Source organism: Micromys minutus, assembly GCF_963924665.1.
Source record: "Micromys minutus genome assembly, chromosome: 13".
NCBI lineage: Eukaryota > Metazoa > Chordata > Mammalia > Rodentia > Muridae > Micromys > Micromys minutus.
Genome location: NC_137982.1, coordinates 4283700 through 4297504, shown reverse-complemented (window position 1 = coordinate 4297504; position 13805 = coordinate 4283700). Strand labels below are relative to the sequence as shown.

General features: G+C 51.6%; 1 protein-coding gene across 2 annotated transcripts in view; it reads right to left on the bottom strand.

Moving 5' to 3' along the window:
* COL5A1 (collagen type V alpha 1 chain) overlaps nucleotides 1–13805 on the bottom strand; it is a 148762-nt gene that overhangs the window by 24668 nt on the left and 110289 nt on the right. For both annotated transcript variants that reach the window (XM_080927437.1, XM_080927438.1), the window contains exons 38-51: nucleotides 12226–12279; nucleotides 11355–11462; nucleotides 10005–10094; nucleotides 9862–9915; nucleotides 8646–8753; nucleotides 6169–6276; nucleotides 4820–4873; nucleotides 3909–3962; nucleotides 3714–3821; nucleotides 3013–3066; nucleotides 2803–2910; nucleotides 1500–1553; nucleotides 605–712; nucleotides 18–71 (exon numbers count right to left, since the gene is read on the bottom strand). In XM_080927437.1, the coding sequence (XP_080783563.1) occupies nucleotides 18–71; nucleotides 605–712; nucleotides 1500–1553; nucleotides 2803–2910; nucleotides 3013–3066; nucleotides 3714–3821; nucleotides 3909–3962; nucleotides 4820–4873; nucleotides 6169–6276; nucleotides 8646–8753; nucleotides 9862–9915; nucleotides 10005–10094; nucleotides 11355–11462; nucleotides 12226–12279 (1116 nt within the window). The remainder of the gene's footprint in view (nucleotides 1–17; nucleotides 72–604; nucleotides 713–1499; nucleotides 1554–2802; nucleotides 2911–3012; nucleotides 3067–3713; nucleotides 3822–3908; nucleotides 3963–4819; nucleotides 4874–6168; nucleotides 6277–8645; nucleotides 8754–9861; nucleotides 9916–10004; nucleotides 10095–11354; nucleotides 11463–12225; nucleotides 12280–13805) is intronic.

Sequence of the window (13805 nt, the reverse complement as noted above, 5' to 3'; positions counted from 1 at the left end):
ACAAGATGGACACTTACTGCGGGGCCTGGCTCTCCAGGAGGACCAGGGTCTCCGGGAAAGCCCACAGGGCCCTGAGAAGAGAGAGGTAAGCTGTTAGATTAGCAGCCTGACATACCCTACCCGGCCCACCAGGACCCAGGTTACAAGGGACAGTCCCAACACCTCCAGCACTTTAGATCAGGGGACTCCTATCCTGAAAAGTCCACCGAGCAGCAAACCCCATCACAAGGCACGTCTGAACAGCAGTCTTCTGCTCTCTAGAGACTAGGTAGGGCAGATGTCCTGCCCACACATCTACTCTTGTGACATCTTTGACTTCTGATGCAAAATTGGAATCAGCAGGGAGAAGCAGTACCCTGTGACGGAAGGCTTTTTATCAGGAACCCCCACCCCATGAGCCCCCACTGGATGCTGCTCCTATCACACACCTCCCTGCTCCGTTCCTACAGCCTCACCAGCAGTTGTCACGGACACTTGTACAGGAGAAAAAATTACCCCTAGAACACACAGCATCCGCACAGCTGTCCCCAGATCAGGGTGCAGAGACTCAGAGCGGCCTGCATGCAGGGTCACCGCCCAGACACCAGTGTCTAACATTACTCACGGGGCTGCCTTTGGGACCATCATCTCCAGGAGGGCCTTTGGGTCCAGGGGGTCCAGCAGCACCAGAGGGGCCAGCCTCTCCCTTCTCCCCTCTTTCTCCTTTAGGTCCCTGTGGAGGAAGAGGCTATGGTTCAGCTCTCAGAGCCTCCTGGGTGCTCACCTAGAGTCTGAAATGTGCTGCTGGCCTATAGTGGGCCACCTATGTCCTCAATGCTGCACCTCACTGGCAGCTTTCCTAGCATCACCTGGGTCTCAGGATGGGGATGGCGGTTCTTGCTTTCTATTCTCCATAGCAACCCCATGTGTAACACGGAACAGGCAAAAAGCCATGGCCTTCTCAAACCTCCAAGGTCTAGGCACAGCTCTGTGTCAGGGCTGGCTCCTGGATTAATAAAAGGCAGCTAAGGTTACTTGGGGTATCTCTAGCCCCATGGATCTCAGGCCCAGGAAATGAGACATCTCAGTCCCTCGGGATGCTTCCTAGGCATGACCACCTTTAGAGGAATCCCAACCTTTAGAGGCCTGGCTATTTTCAGGCTAGCCTTGAAAGTCTGCACCAGCGAGGTAGAGATGGTCACAGTCACAGCTGCCTGTGAAAGTGCCTATGTATCACAGATGGTAGTCGCTGGTGGCCATGAGTTGTGGGATCACTGTTGAGGTCTGCCCACATACACATATGTGTGCTCACCCCAACAGCTGTACACATGAATGCACATAAGCTCACTCTGAACAGTGTGCCACACCCTTCCACCACAGTTCTATACTGTGCAGCATAGCAGGGCCACGACTCCCATTTCACAGGAGGGGAAACTGAGGCAAATTTGAAGCTTTTGATTCAGCCCCTTGCCAATGTTTCCACCGGGCATATCCTACCCCTTCTACAGGGTCACACTCACCAGGGGACCTCCTTCTCCTGGAAGGCCGGGTTCTCCAGCTTCACCAGGCTCTCCCTGAAGAGACAAGTCAGTGTTAGACGGTTCCCCCACCAAAGTGACAGCAGAGGGTCCATCTGGCAGCACCTGTCCATCTGTCCATTCTGTCTGCCAGTCCTTGGGGCATCTGGTGTCGGGGACTCTGTGGAATCTCGGTTACAGCCTCCAGAAAACTCACAGGAATGCAGTGGAAAGCCAGTGAAAGAGTGTGTGAGGAATGAGGGGGACATGGGGCGGGGTAGGAAACTGTACAAATCACAAGAAACACCAACTAAAGGTTGTGCCTAGCAGGTGCTCAGCTTCCTGACCATGGATGTGACGTGATGAGCCACCTCACACCCCTGCTGCCATGCCTTCCCCACTAACGCGTGCCAAACAAGCCTGGCAGCCTTTAAGTTGATTTTCTCAGGTATTCTGTCTCAGCAATGGGACACACAACAGAGCAGAGCACAGAAACCCAGCACATTCTCCTGCAGTGCTGAAACGGGAAGGCAGGGCCTATGGGGCGGCAGCCAGTGAAGGCAGGAAGGAGGAGAGAGCAGGGCCTCTATCCCTGCACCCATTTCCCTATCCTTTCATATCATAAGGAACAAGAGCAGAGCAGCGGGTACTGACCATAACATCTCACGTCGGGAGCAAGCCCTCACAGACACAGGCAACAGGCTTCCAACCTTCCCAAGGCCCAAGATGGCTTCCTAAGGCCATGTTCTCCACACTCTGTGGAACTCAGCCTCATGCTGAAACTGTCACGGTGCCACTCACATGTGCTCATGCTCACATGTGTGTGTTCAGAAGCGTGTGTGCACACAGCCATGCACATTCATGTCCATACTCTCAGGCTCACTGTGTTCATTCTCAAGGGCCAGGCCCTAGCACCAACCAGAAGGGATGACGAGGCCCTAGCCGTGAGAAAGCCGTCAGAACAAGCTCAGTGTGGGGGGGAAAGGGTGACTTCACCAGGTCCGAACTGGACGAAAGAAGCCGTGGGCACATTATTGCTTTAGATTTTGCAAACCGTTGCTAAAAATGAACATCATCAGAGCTCCCACCTCAGGCTCATGAGTCTACTTTGGATTTTCACAATCGGTGTGATGGGAGTGTCTCTGCACACACACACACACACACACACACACACACAAACACACACAGTGTATGTGCACATACACAGTACACGAGTGCATACACACAGGCACACAAGACTGTGTGCATACACAAACACACCACTTCTCGTGCAGCCGTGAGCAGACATTGATGAGACAGACATCACCTTTTCTCCGACCGCACCAGGGTTGCCAATTCCTCCGGGAGGACCCTGTGGCCCATCAGCACCTGGAGCTCCAGAGGGTCCTCGGGGGCCTGGTGGACCAGGAGGGCCCTGGGAAGAAGAAAGGCCATTGAGCAAGACAAGATGTAACTATCCTCCTCCAAAACAAAAGCCAGGGGAGCCGTAGTGGGTCTTGATGGAGCAGCCACTTACCATCTGGCCCACGTCTCCTGTCTCGCCCTTTTCTCCTGGAGGTCCTGGCAAACCCTGTGGACAGAAAACTGTGATGAGGTGCCACTCTGTGAGAGACACACATCTGCCATCATGGAGGATTTTTTTTCCTGCTTCCAGGGCTCAAACAGCTGAGAACATAATCAGAGGAAAATGCAAAGATTTATGGGTAACCGTGCTTATGGTGGCTTTCCATAAAACGATAAACCTAATGCGCCGGCAGCAGGGAACCTTCCGGATAAATCAAGATCCCACCATATGCCATATACTACCAGTAACTAAAAACGGTGCTTTCCAAAATAAAGTCTTGTGTTCCAAGAATACTTATTGGTGTTCAACATGCCTCGTAAGATAAAATAAAGGCTGGTGTGTGCTTGACAGCACATGGAGAACCTGAGGTTTACTGACATCAGGTAGAGTCATGTGATACAAACAGTCATCCTAGAGGGCATTGGATGAGGTAGGTTTGGTTGATGGCTGTCACTTCTAGGTGGTTCATTCAGATGAGGTCTTTGTACACACACACACACACACACACACACACACACACACACACACACACACACAATACTGGCAGCACTTCCGATCTCTACTCAGTTTTCCTATCTTAAAATGACAGGACAAATGGAGCCAGGGAGAGGCTGGCACCTCTGCTGGAGGGTCCTGGGAAGCTCCGTGGTTACCTGCAATCCCACTGGTCCTGGCGGTCCTGGAAAACCTCTGGAACCTTCATCTCCTTTCTGCCCAAACAGGCCCTGCTGTCCACGAGGGCCAGGCTCACCATCTGCTCCCTGGAGGAAGGAAGTGAGCATGGGTGAGCTCACATGACAACAGGTTCAGAGGCAGGCCTTGCTATGTCATCTGACACAGACACTCACCGAAGGGCCTGGCTGTCCAATGGGGCCTTGAGGACCGGTAGGCCCAGGAGGACCCTGCAAGTGTTAAACAGAAACATAATTATTTTAAAACTGCAGATCAGTCTGGGGTCAGGTAAATTCTGACTCAAGAAGTAACTGGCTTGTACAGGATACGATTTATCAGTTCCCAAGTGTCATCAGAGAAACACCGACTATTAACATTAGAGCACAAGCCAGGCTATAAGCTTTGAGGCGTGTGCAAGGCTCTCAATTCAACCATGATCATGTTGCTATGGGTAACAGAAGCAGGGCAGGCCATCACGTGTCGTCTTAGCAACTGCCACATGCCCCATTGTGGCACATGGGGACCCTGGGACAAGAATCAGAGGCCTCAAATCTAAGAGCTGAGCTAGGACGGATTCCACCATGATCCCTGCTCCCATACCTTCCTTACGCACCTACCACTGTGGGCGCAGGAATAGGGAAAGAATAGCCGGTAGGAACAGAGGTCCTGCTCTCAGAGAGGCCTGGTGATGTCACCTCAGGAGTGATTAATCTGAGGCTCAGATGAGCTCCATTTGGAGAGGCTCATGGCACTGGAGAAGGCTGGTGTGGGTGACAGGACTAAAGTACCCACACCCTAGCATCTTTGAATGCACGAAAGGCCAAGGTACAAATGGATGCTTTGCCTCTGCCAAGCTCTGTGGTCCTCAGTGCTAGACCCCCAGGCTGACGCATGACTGGTCATGATCTCATGCCAAGAGATTCTCTCACACACCTGAACATACATGAACACACACATGTGCATGGGACCTTCTCAAGAAAGAAAGCCAACTGCTGTGACCCAGGAGTTGGAAGTGCTGGAATCGTGGTGTGTGAACCCAGGCATACATTCTGTGCTCAGGAGCTGAACCCCACACACTCGAACTCACCTGCTCGCCTTTGTCACCCTTGCTTCCTTTCTGCCCTGGTTCTCCGATCTCTCCCTGAAGATGGACAGGTAGAATGCTGTTAGTGTGTGCCTTTCTTGGTCCCAGGTCTCACCAACAGAAAGCATTTCCTTAAATGAATCTGATATCCTTTCTGATTTTGACGTCTGCTTGTACGTAAATGCTCCTGTGTGTATGTGTGAGTGTGCATGTGTGTCTCTGTGTGTGTGTGTGTGTATGTACACATTCATTTGTGTGAACGTGGTCTGTATGTATGTCTGTACACGGCATGTGCGCACTCTGAAGAGGCCAGAGAGGGTGCTGGATCCCTTGGAATTGGAGTTACAGGCAGTAGAGAGCTGCCATGTGGGTGCTGGGAACTGAACCCCAGATGAGAGCAGCAGTGTCCTCAATCGCTGAGCTGTCTCCGCAGACCCCTACTTTTCGTCTGTCTCATTTTGCAACGGCCATGAACTCGCCTCTGTAGACCAGGCTGGCTAGCCAGAGAACCCAGAGATCTTCCTTCCTTTCTCTGCCTCCTCAGGTCCGAGATTACAGACACGCTGCCACACCTTGATTTTATAAACAAGGGTTGTGGGCGTCAAACTCATGTCCTAAGCTTGCAAGACAAACACTTTACTGACTGAGCCATTTCCCCAGCTCCTTTGTTCCCTTCGTGATACTTGGGTTATCGCTAAGGTGTTGATAGTAGGAATGGTGATGTGGTGGCCTAATGTCCTCTCTGGTGTTAATGGTGGGCTGCCTCCCACATGGAGACATGAGACTAAGGTGTCCTTTGTGCAGAGGTGACAAAGTCAGAAATATCAGCAGAGAGAGCTATGACAAATGGAGACTGGCTCCGAAGAGCTAAGCCGCACCGTCTTTCCTTAATGAAGTATAAAATCCAGGCTCCTCTGTAATGGTATCAGAAATAGCAATAAAAACAGAGCTTCGATCATTCAAGAAAAGACACTTAAAAATAGACTCAGAGTAAAGTCTCATTAAATCCAGCCCCACACAGTCCCAGTCTGCAAGGGTTCAGGAGGGGAGCAGTGAGCCATTTCGTCAGCTCTGGCTACAACCTGCACACATCTCAGGCAATGGCAGAGTTGCCAAGCAGCCAAGTGCTTCCCAGGCTCCACCCACACACACACACACACACGGACACACACACTACAGGTCCTGTTTGTTGCCATTTATTTGTGTGCTAACTTCAAAATCACTCCCTCTTGCCAGGTCGAAGGGGCACAGCATTTTTCTGCCATCCAGACCCCTTTATCATATACGCTGCTGTTTAAAACATTGTTTAAAAAACCCACTGCCTGGCCACACACACTCCAACTGCTCCATACCTTATCTCCATCTTCTCCAGGAGGACCCACAGGGCCGGCTGGTCCAGGGAGCCCCACGGGACCTTGGAGGCCATCTCGGCCAGCTGGGCCTTGCGGACCTTTCTCACCCTAGAGAGGACAGGCGATTCAAACTCAGTACAGTTTCATATTGGGAACACAATTCCACTGCTGCTTACCCCAGAGAGGGTGGGAAGCTGGGGTTGTGAGGGAGTGGCTAGGACCACCATAGTCCTAACACACCAGCCAGTGGCATGGAACCTGTTCCAAACAGTCTGGACCCTGAACGGCTAACATCTTGTTGTACCAGAGCCTCACTCAGAACGGCACATGATTAGAACCTCATTGAATCCAGCCCCGTACAGTTCGGTCTGAAATGCTTGAGAGGGACAGGGAACAGTGTAGAAGGGCCACTCATTAGGGATGAGAAAACTGAGGCATGGTTGATGCTGAGGCTTGGGCATGCAGTGTGAAGGCTTGGTGCTCTGTGGAGGTTGTGGGAATGTGAGGAGCTGAAGGTAGTGAGAGGAAGGACGGCACCACACTTGTTCTGGAGAGTAAGAACCCGCCCACCCCCCTTTCTGGCTGCCATGAGGTGAGCGGTTGACCCAGCATGCCCTCCCACTAGGACACTCTCTCACTATAGACCCACGGCAACAGAGCTAAGCATGAACCACCTCCGGAACCACAGGGCCCTGACGAATCCTTTGATTTAACTCCTTTCCCTCAGGCATTTGTCAAAGTGGTGAGCAGAGACCACACCGTGCTCCAGGACGGCCAGAGCAGCTTCCGCAAACTGTACTAGCCTGTAAATTCTTAGTGACACCCTGCCTGTGCACGAAGAGACATGCATATACACACATACACATGACATGTGGGCACACACATATCCATCAGCCCAAATAAACAGACATCCATGTCTATGATCATGTTTGCACACAGGATATTATGCACAAGCACACTATCCATGCAGACATACACATGCATACAGACATATGTACTCACATATATACATGCATGGCATGCACATAGCATGACATGCGTGCACACAGACATATACATATACACAATTATTGTTTCTGCCATCAGAACTCTGACTTGCTTTACTCACAACTGCCCCTTCATAACCTCCTGTGCGCTCATTAATTCCTGCTATGCTAGGTTTTGATGAAATCCCATCACCCATGAGCCACAAGCATTTTCTCACCTCAGCTAGAAGTTCCTGTCTTCCATTGTCACAAAGAAGGAAATTGTGTGCAACAGGAGGGGAACACAGATGCTTGGTTAGCCCATCCCATCCTTCCTGCATTCCACTTCCCTCTCTTCAAAGTCAGCCGGTCCCCTCTAAGCTAGTAAGTGTTCTGGCTGGTTCAGGGTTTCCAGGCCTCCATCCCTGCGTTCCCTGTCAGGTTGGGAGTTTGCAGAGACCCCAGACTCTCTCCCAACTTTCCCTCTTGCTGGAGCTATTCTAGAAGCTAGTGAGCTTTTCCCAGCTTAGGGAAGTTCTTGCAAGGTTTCTGCTTAACTATGGAGTCTCAGGAGACGCTGAGCTTCCTTCAGCTAAGTCTGTGAGCTACACATGCCCTGAACCTCCAAGGACTTGTGTATCTCACAGAGAATCGAGCTGCTTCTGTGTCTTGGGCCCCTCACTAAAGATGCCACAATACTATCAACTGCCAAAAGGACATTGTAAGGTTTTCCATGGTCCTGATGTCCCAGTGTAGAAATGGTCTTCTTCCCAGTGAGCCCAGAGATCAGGACACAGAGAATATAGTGTCACTAGCAGAAGTCAGTGGGCTTATGTGTCTAGCTCAGTGCCCCGTGCTAGTCCTTCACTGAGGCTCCTTCCAGCACTCAGTGCTGAAACGGGAAGCTGAGATGAAATCTACCCAGCAACCATGGGAAATCAGGGCTGATGGGAGGGCATGGGTCTACATGTGAACTGGGAGCATGAAGTGGGGGTTGGGTGCTACTCATGGATTGGGGAGTGATCAGAGAAGGGCTGTGTGGAAACCCAGGCTGCAGAGACTTTCAGAGCCCAGCGAACTCAAACCTTATAGAGGACCTGTTCCACTCTCTGGGGACCTACCTGCTGTCCTCTGTCAGTGTGTCTCGCCTGTGTTCTCTCATCAATAAAAGGACCACCTATTCCCAAACACCTGTCTTTTTCCTGAAAGGCCCTGCCATGGGTGAGGCCAGTGGGGAGGTGATGCTCACTTACCAGACAGTATGCTCCAGCTACTCAGGAAGCACAGAGGCTAGACAGAGAACAGGTTTATAAAGGACAGACTATGCCTAGCCACTGTGACGTCAGCATTCCGGGAAGGCCAGGCTGAGCTGCCTGGCCTCAGAGTGTCTATCCCTGTAGGATAATCAGACTCCACAACCTCTGTCCCCTCCCACTCCAGGGGAGTATACATAGAGATAACACAGCAGGAGATCAAACATGAGAGGAGACCCCGGTCTCAAGTGGTACTTACAGGAACCCCTTTCTCTCCAGCAGGCCCCGGAGGTCCCTGAGGCCCAGGTCTCCCTGGAATTCCAATGGGCCCAGCAGCACCAGCTGGTCCTCTCTCACCTGGAGAACCCTAAAGTATAGTAAGAAAATGGCTTGCTTTAGAGGTTCTTGAACTATATGGGAAGACTTTCTTAAGCATCAGTGGGTAACACCACTCTTACCCCCACATTAGAGGCCTCAGTGACTCTCTACATGGCTTTCTGGAAGCATGGACTATTTGGTCTAGTACTTAACGGCTATCATCAGGCCCCTCTTGGCTCGTTTCCTCAAGTGATTCACCTTACACATTCACTTTCTCCCAACAAGTGTCTGGGAAAAAGTCTTACTTTGTGTCTGTCTTCGATGGTCTTTTCCAGAGCCCTGGCACCTACCCATCCCTGTAGGGTCTGCCTGCCCACAAAGTGCTCACAGATTTAGAGGATGAGGTCCTAGACCAGAGGGCAAATACTGATGATAAAGAGGATTCAGGCTAAGCTCAACCTTGAGGTCATATCAAGAGGTCAACACAGCCTATAAGCCTTCCCTATGACCTACCAAAAGGAAGGCTAGTTTCTCACCCCATCTGACTAGCCCAGTCTGGAACTCAGCTAGGAGAGGTCATTCCTAAACTAGGCTGAGCAGAGCCAGCAGGCTGGCTTGAATGGCAAAGGAAGCAAAACTGACCATCCTTATTCATATGAGGGGAGGAACAGCCTTAGATATGGAGCCACAGCTAAAGGCCCGGGAGTGCAGGGTCATAAAGTCTCTCACAATTGGGGTTCTGAGATTGATGAGGGGCCAGCTAGTTCATGAGCAACATGTGTTAGGATCCTGGACTATAGGCTAGAGATAGAACCCTTCCCTGCCTGTGCCAGGTAGTCCAGCCTGCTTTAGGATGTCCTTGAAGTTCATAAGAAGAGTTCCTCTTGTTGACCCAAGTGGTCCATACTAAATGTGGGCCTCCCTCCCTGTCTCCATGCCCTGGAAAGTCACTTGTAGATCTCCTCTAAGCTGTTGCTTTTCTGCCATCCCTCATACAAAGTAGCCCTCTGATTCTATCAAGCCAGCTTCTGGCTCAGGATACTGTCCCCCTGACACACTCGATGGAGACCTTGGCACCAAGGCATGCCCTCTCTGCTCTTGTTGCCTGTGGAACAACAGGTCTGTAGGACAGGATAAGATGAAAGGCTTTGACTCACCGCAGGACCCGGGGGACCAGGGGGGCCTTCGCTGCCTTTTAGTCCAAGTGCTCCCTGAGAAATGGTAAGAATATAGGTTGAGGGCCTCAGACAGAACCCCGGTGCAGTGTGCCATACATACACCCACATGGTCCCTCACTCACCACAGGGCCGGGGAGCCCTCGGTCCCCAGGGAATCCACGCAGTCCTGGAGGGCCATCCTTCCCAGGAAGGCCGGCAGGACCTGGGTCACCCTGAAAAGAGAGCCAGAGTTAACACCCCCCTGGAAGCTCCAGTGTTGACTCTGCACCAACCTCCAGGACACAGGATGCATGTCTGAGCCGCGGGGTGAGACTTGGGAGATCCACTGGGGATCTGGTTGGCCTGAGCTTTCTCTAGCCCCGTGACTTTACAGAGATTTTGTTTTGAGTTGGAGGCTGGGGATGGAAGCCAGGACCTGACATATTTCCTCCACTCTCATGGTGGATATAAGCTCAGCCCCTGCACACTCCTGGGAGCCAAGTTCTCCACGATGGATCTCTGTATAGATCTGGGGAAGGGATTCCAACTGTGACTCTCTCTCAGATCCCTAACCTGCCACGTCTGGCGGGGCTGTAAGAGGCTGAATGGGAGCTGGAATGATATCAAAGTCCTCACTTGTGCTGGGTTCCTCAGTGGGCCCATGCCAAGCTAAGGATACCCCAGTGGTTTGTGGTTAAAAAATACAGCCACTTAAGGAACTTGCTGTCAGTTCAATGAACACTTCTAAAGACAGGCACTATTGGACTTGTCTTCCCCGAGGCTGTGAAGGCTAAAAATTCTTCCAGAATTTTCCCTGGTGAAAGGCATATGCCCTTAATGCCAGCACTCAGGAGGCAGAGGTAGGTGGATCTCTGTGAGTCTGTGGACAGCCTGGTCTACGTGGCCAATTTCAGGCCAGCTATGGCTACACAGTGAGACCCTGCTTCAAACCAGCAACAAAACCACACTGAGAGCCCATGTCTTCAGTTCCCCTCAAGGAAGCTTGAAGATTTTTATGCTAACACACAAACGTTACAACCACAAATTTGGGGCACCCCGGCCGGCTGAGCAGACTATGAAAAGGCAGGTGAGAACCGGCACTGGGCACAAGGCTGGGGGATACATTCATTTTTCATTTTTAAAATCTATTTTTGGTGTGTCCGTGTGAGGAGGTTTCAAAGGACCGTTCTCCATCAGATCTGCACTGGCTGTTAGATGCGGGGTCTTTAGTCTGTTCTGGGGGCAGTGGGTAGCGAGGGAAGATGCCCACAGGGCCTGGGATGGTTTGATCCCACCTTCCCCCTCTGCTTCATCTGCAGCAGGTCGAAGCCCTGCTTCAGTTCAAGCAAAATGGATCTGAACGATGAAATTCAGAAAAGCATGTGTTTTGAGAAATTACCCGTATGTCCAAAAGGATCAAGAGAAAACACAAAGTTCTGATTCTCTAGGAAAAAAAAAATCAGCCTGGCACATTGAAGCTTCCAGAAACGTACCTTTGTCCCTTCCTTCCCAGCAGCACCTGGGAGGCCCTGTTCACCAGGGGGGCCTGGAGGGCCTGGATGGCCACGCTCACCCATGGGACCCGTCTCTCCTGTGGGACCCTATGGGGAGAGACAATGTCACATGTTCATATGTTGGTTTTGAGTGCCTTACAGAGGAATGACCTCTTCCCCTGAACCTGGGTAGGGCCCTGACTATGGTGATGCCTCACAGTAGGTCTACCACTCCTTTCTATTCTCTCTCAAGACTCCTCCTCATGCCAGCCAAAATCCAGAAGGAGAAGATGAAGCCAGGTAGACGGCAGTAGCCATGGCTGGTGTCCACTGCTCCTGCATCTCTCTGGATTCTGTGTTGCTGGGATGTGTTCAGAAAGATGCCGAGGGCTACCATATTTGCCACAGAGGGGAAAAGGCCCCATGGCTTGCTAAGTGGCAAGGTGACAGATACTGATTGTCCCTGGCTCTAAAGCTGTCAGCCCTAGCTGGAAACTATACCCTTCACTGACCTGTGCTGTTTGGAATCAGAGCCCCATGACACTGACCAGTGTGCCTCTGCTGTCCACAACAAGACAAGAAGATCCCACTGGCCCCTGTGCCCTTGGGAAGAGGCAGACTCCAGAGCCTGGCCCTGTTTGGTCTAGGGTCCCCTAAGCTCTGTTGCTGAGCTCAGGTCATATGCTCCATGAGTCACTTGCTTTGTCTCAGCACCGTTCCTTTCAAGGGGTTTATCTCTTACAGTCAGCCATACTTGCCATGAGAATTAAGTTGTTCCAGTAGTGGGGCCCATCCCTCTAGAAAGCTGACCGTAGACCTGTGTTTCTGCAACACCACAGACCCTCATCCTGTGATGCTGCAAAGGTCTTACCTGAGGGCCAACCACTCCTGGGGGGCCTGGAGGACCAGTCTTGCCTTGGAAACCCTGTGGAGAGAGACAGGCAGCTAGCTGAGGGCCCCTGCAGCAGCACCTCCATCCTGATGCAGTCTCAGAAGCCCATCCCCCATCTGCCCCCAATGGCTGTGCACCAAACTCTCAGTTTAGAGTCTTGCCTTTTGCTCCCTTCTCATATCAGTTTCATGAAAGTACTGGAGCCAAGTGGGTTAGCTCCACGCTGTGTCTTTGTGCTGAGGAATGGATTTGTAAGCCTGTTATTCCCCCTCCTGTCACTGTGTGTTCATTTTCTGAGGACACACAAGAACCATCTCTGGGCTGGTGCTCATTAGCAATGCCATGGGACGTTTTAGCCTTTGTTATCCACGCCTCTGACTCACGGCAGGTGACTCGCCAGCCTGGTCCTCTTCGTATTTAGGACAGGCAGGAGCAGGGTCTGACTGTTCTCTGAAGCTGTCAGCTCCAGTGTGCTACTTTAAAGTCACTTCATAGACCCTGTCTCTTCCAAGATCTGAGTGTTCATGCCTAGAAATGGCCCAGGCTCTCCTCCCATTTGGCTCTGCTTCCCACACTCTCCTACGGAGCAGAAAGCTGCAGTGAGTCAAGTCAAACTTGATGTAGGGCATGATGGTAGAGCCAAGCAGAGATACAACGGCAGATGCCAGGTACGCAAGGCCCGAGAAGGGCATTCTAGCTGGCCAGAGGTCGTAAGTATGATGTGAGGGTGAACAGATGACTCAGGACCAGCAGGCAACAGTCTGCTATCACACACAATTCACTGGCCACAGGAACCACAGCAGCACTCTACCCTGCAGAGCCCAGAGGGCTCTTCTCTCTCAGCCCAACTCACACAGCAGGCAGAAGTGGCTGTTTCTGAGACACATTTCTCTAACAGTCAAAAGCAAAGAGTGAAGGAGAGGTTAATAGAGAGAAGTGTCTGAGGGGAGCCAAACCTCTGCTCAGAGCAGTGCTAGCGGGGAGGGCAGGCAGCACCAACTGCTCTTTCGTGTGGATGAGGCACAGACACACAGAATGCTCAGTTGAGGGCTCAGTTGCTCCAAGTCTTGCATCCCAGGGTCATAAGGTCATAAGTGCAGGCAAGGTTACAGGAAGCACATGCTTTTTTTTTTTTTTTTTTTTTTTTTTGAGATAGGGTCTCTTTCTGGACCCAGAATCAATCCCCTGGCTAGCCTTGCTGGCTGGCCACAGTCACTCTAAGGTGACATGTCTGATAAGGAGGGAACTGATCACCTGCTCCTCATTGAAAAGCAGGCTTTTGGCTCCCATTAGAAGTAAGAGCCATTTGTATTCATTGGAGGAGGAAGACAGAGAAAAAGAGGAGAGGTAGAGGAGGAAGGAAGGGAAAGAGGAGAAACAAAGGAGAAGAGGAGAAGCAAGGGAGGGGAGAAGGAGAAAGAACAGAGGGGAGGAAGAGGAAGGGAGGGGAGGAGGAGGAAGGGAGGGGAGGAGGAAGGAAGGACAGGAGGAGGAGGAAGGGGAAGAGGAGGAGGAGGAAGGGAGGGGAGGAGAAGGAAGAAGGAGGAAGGAGGAGAAGG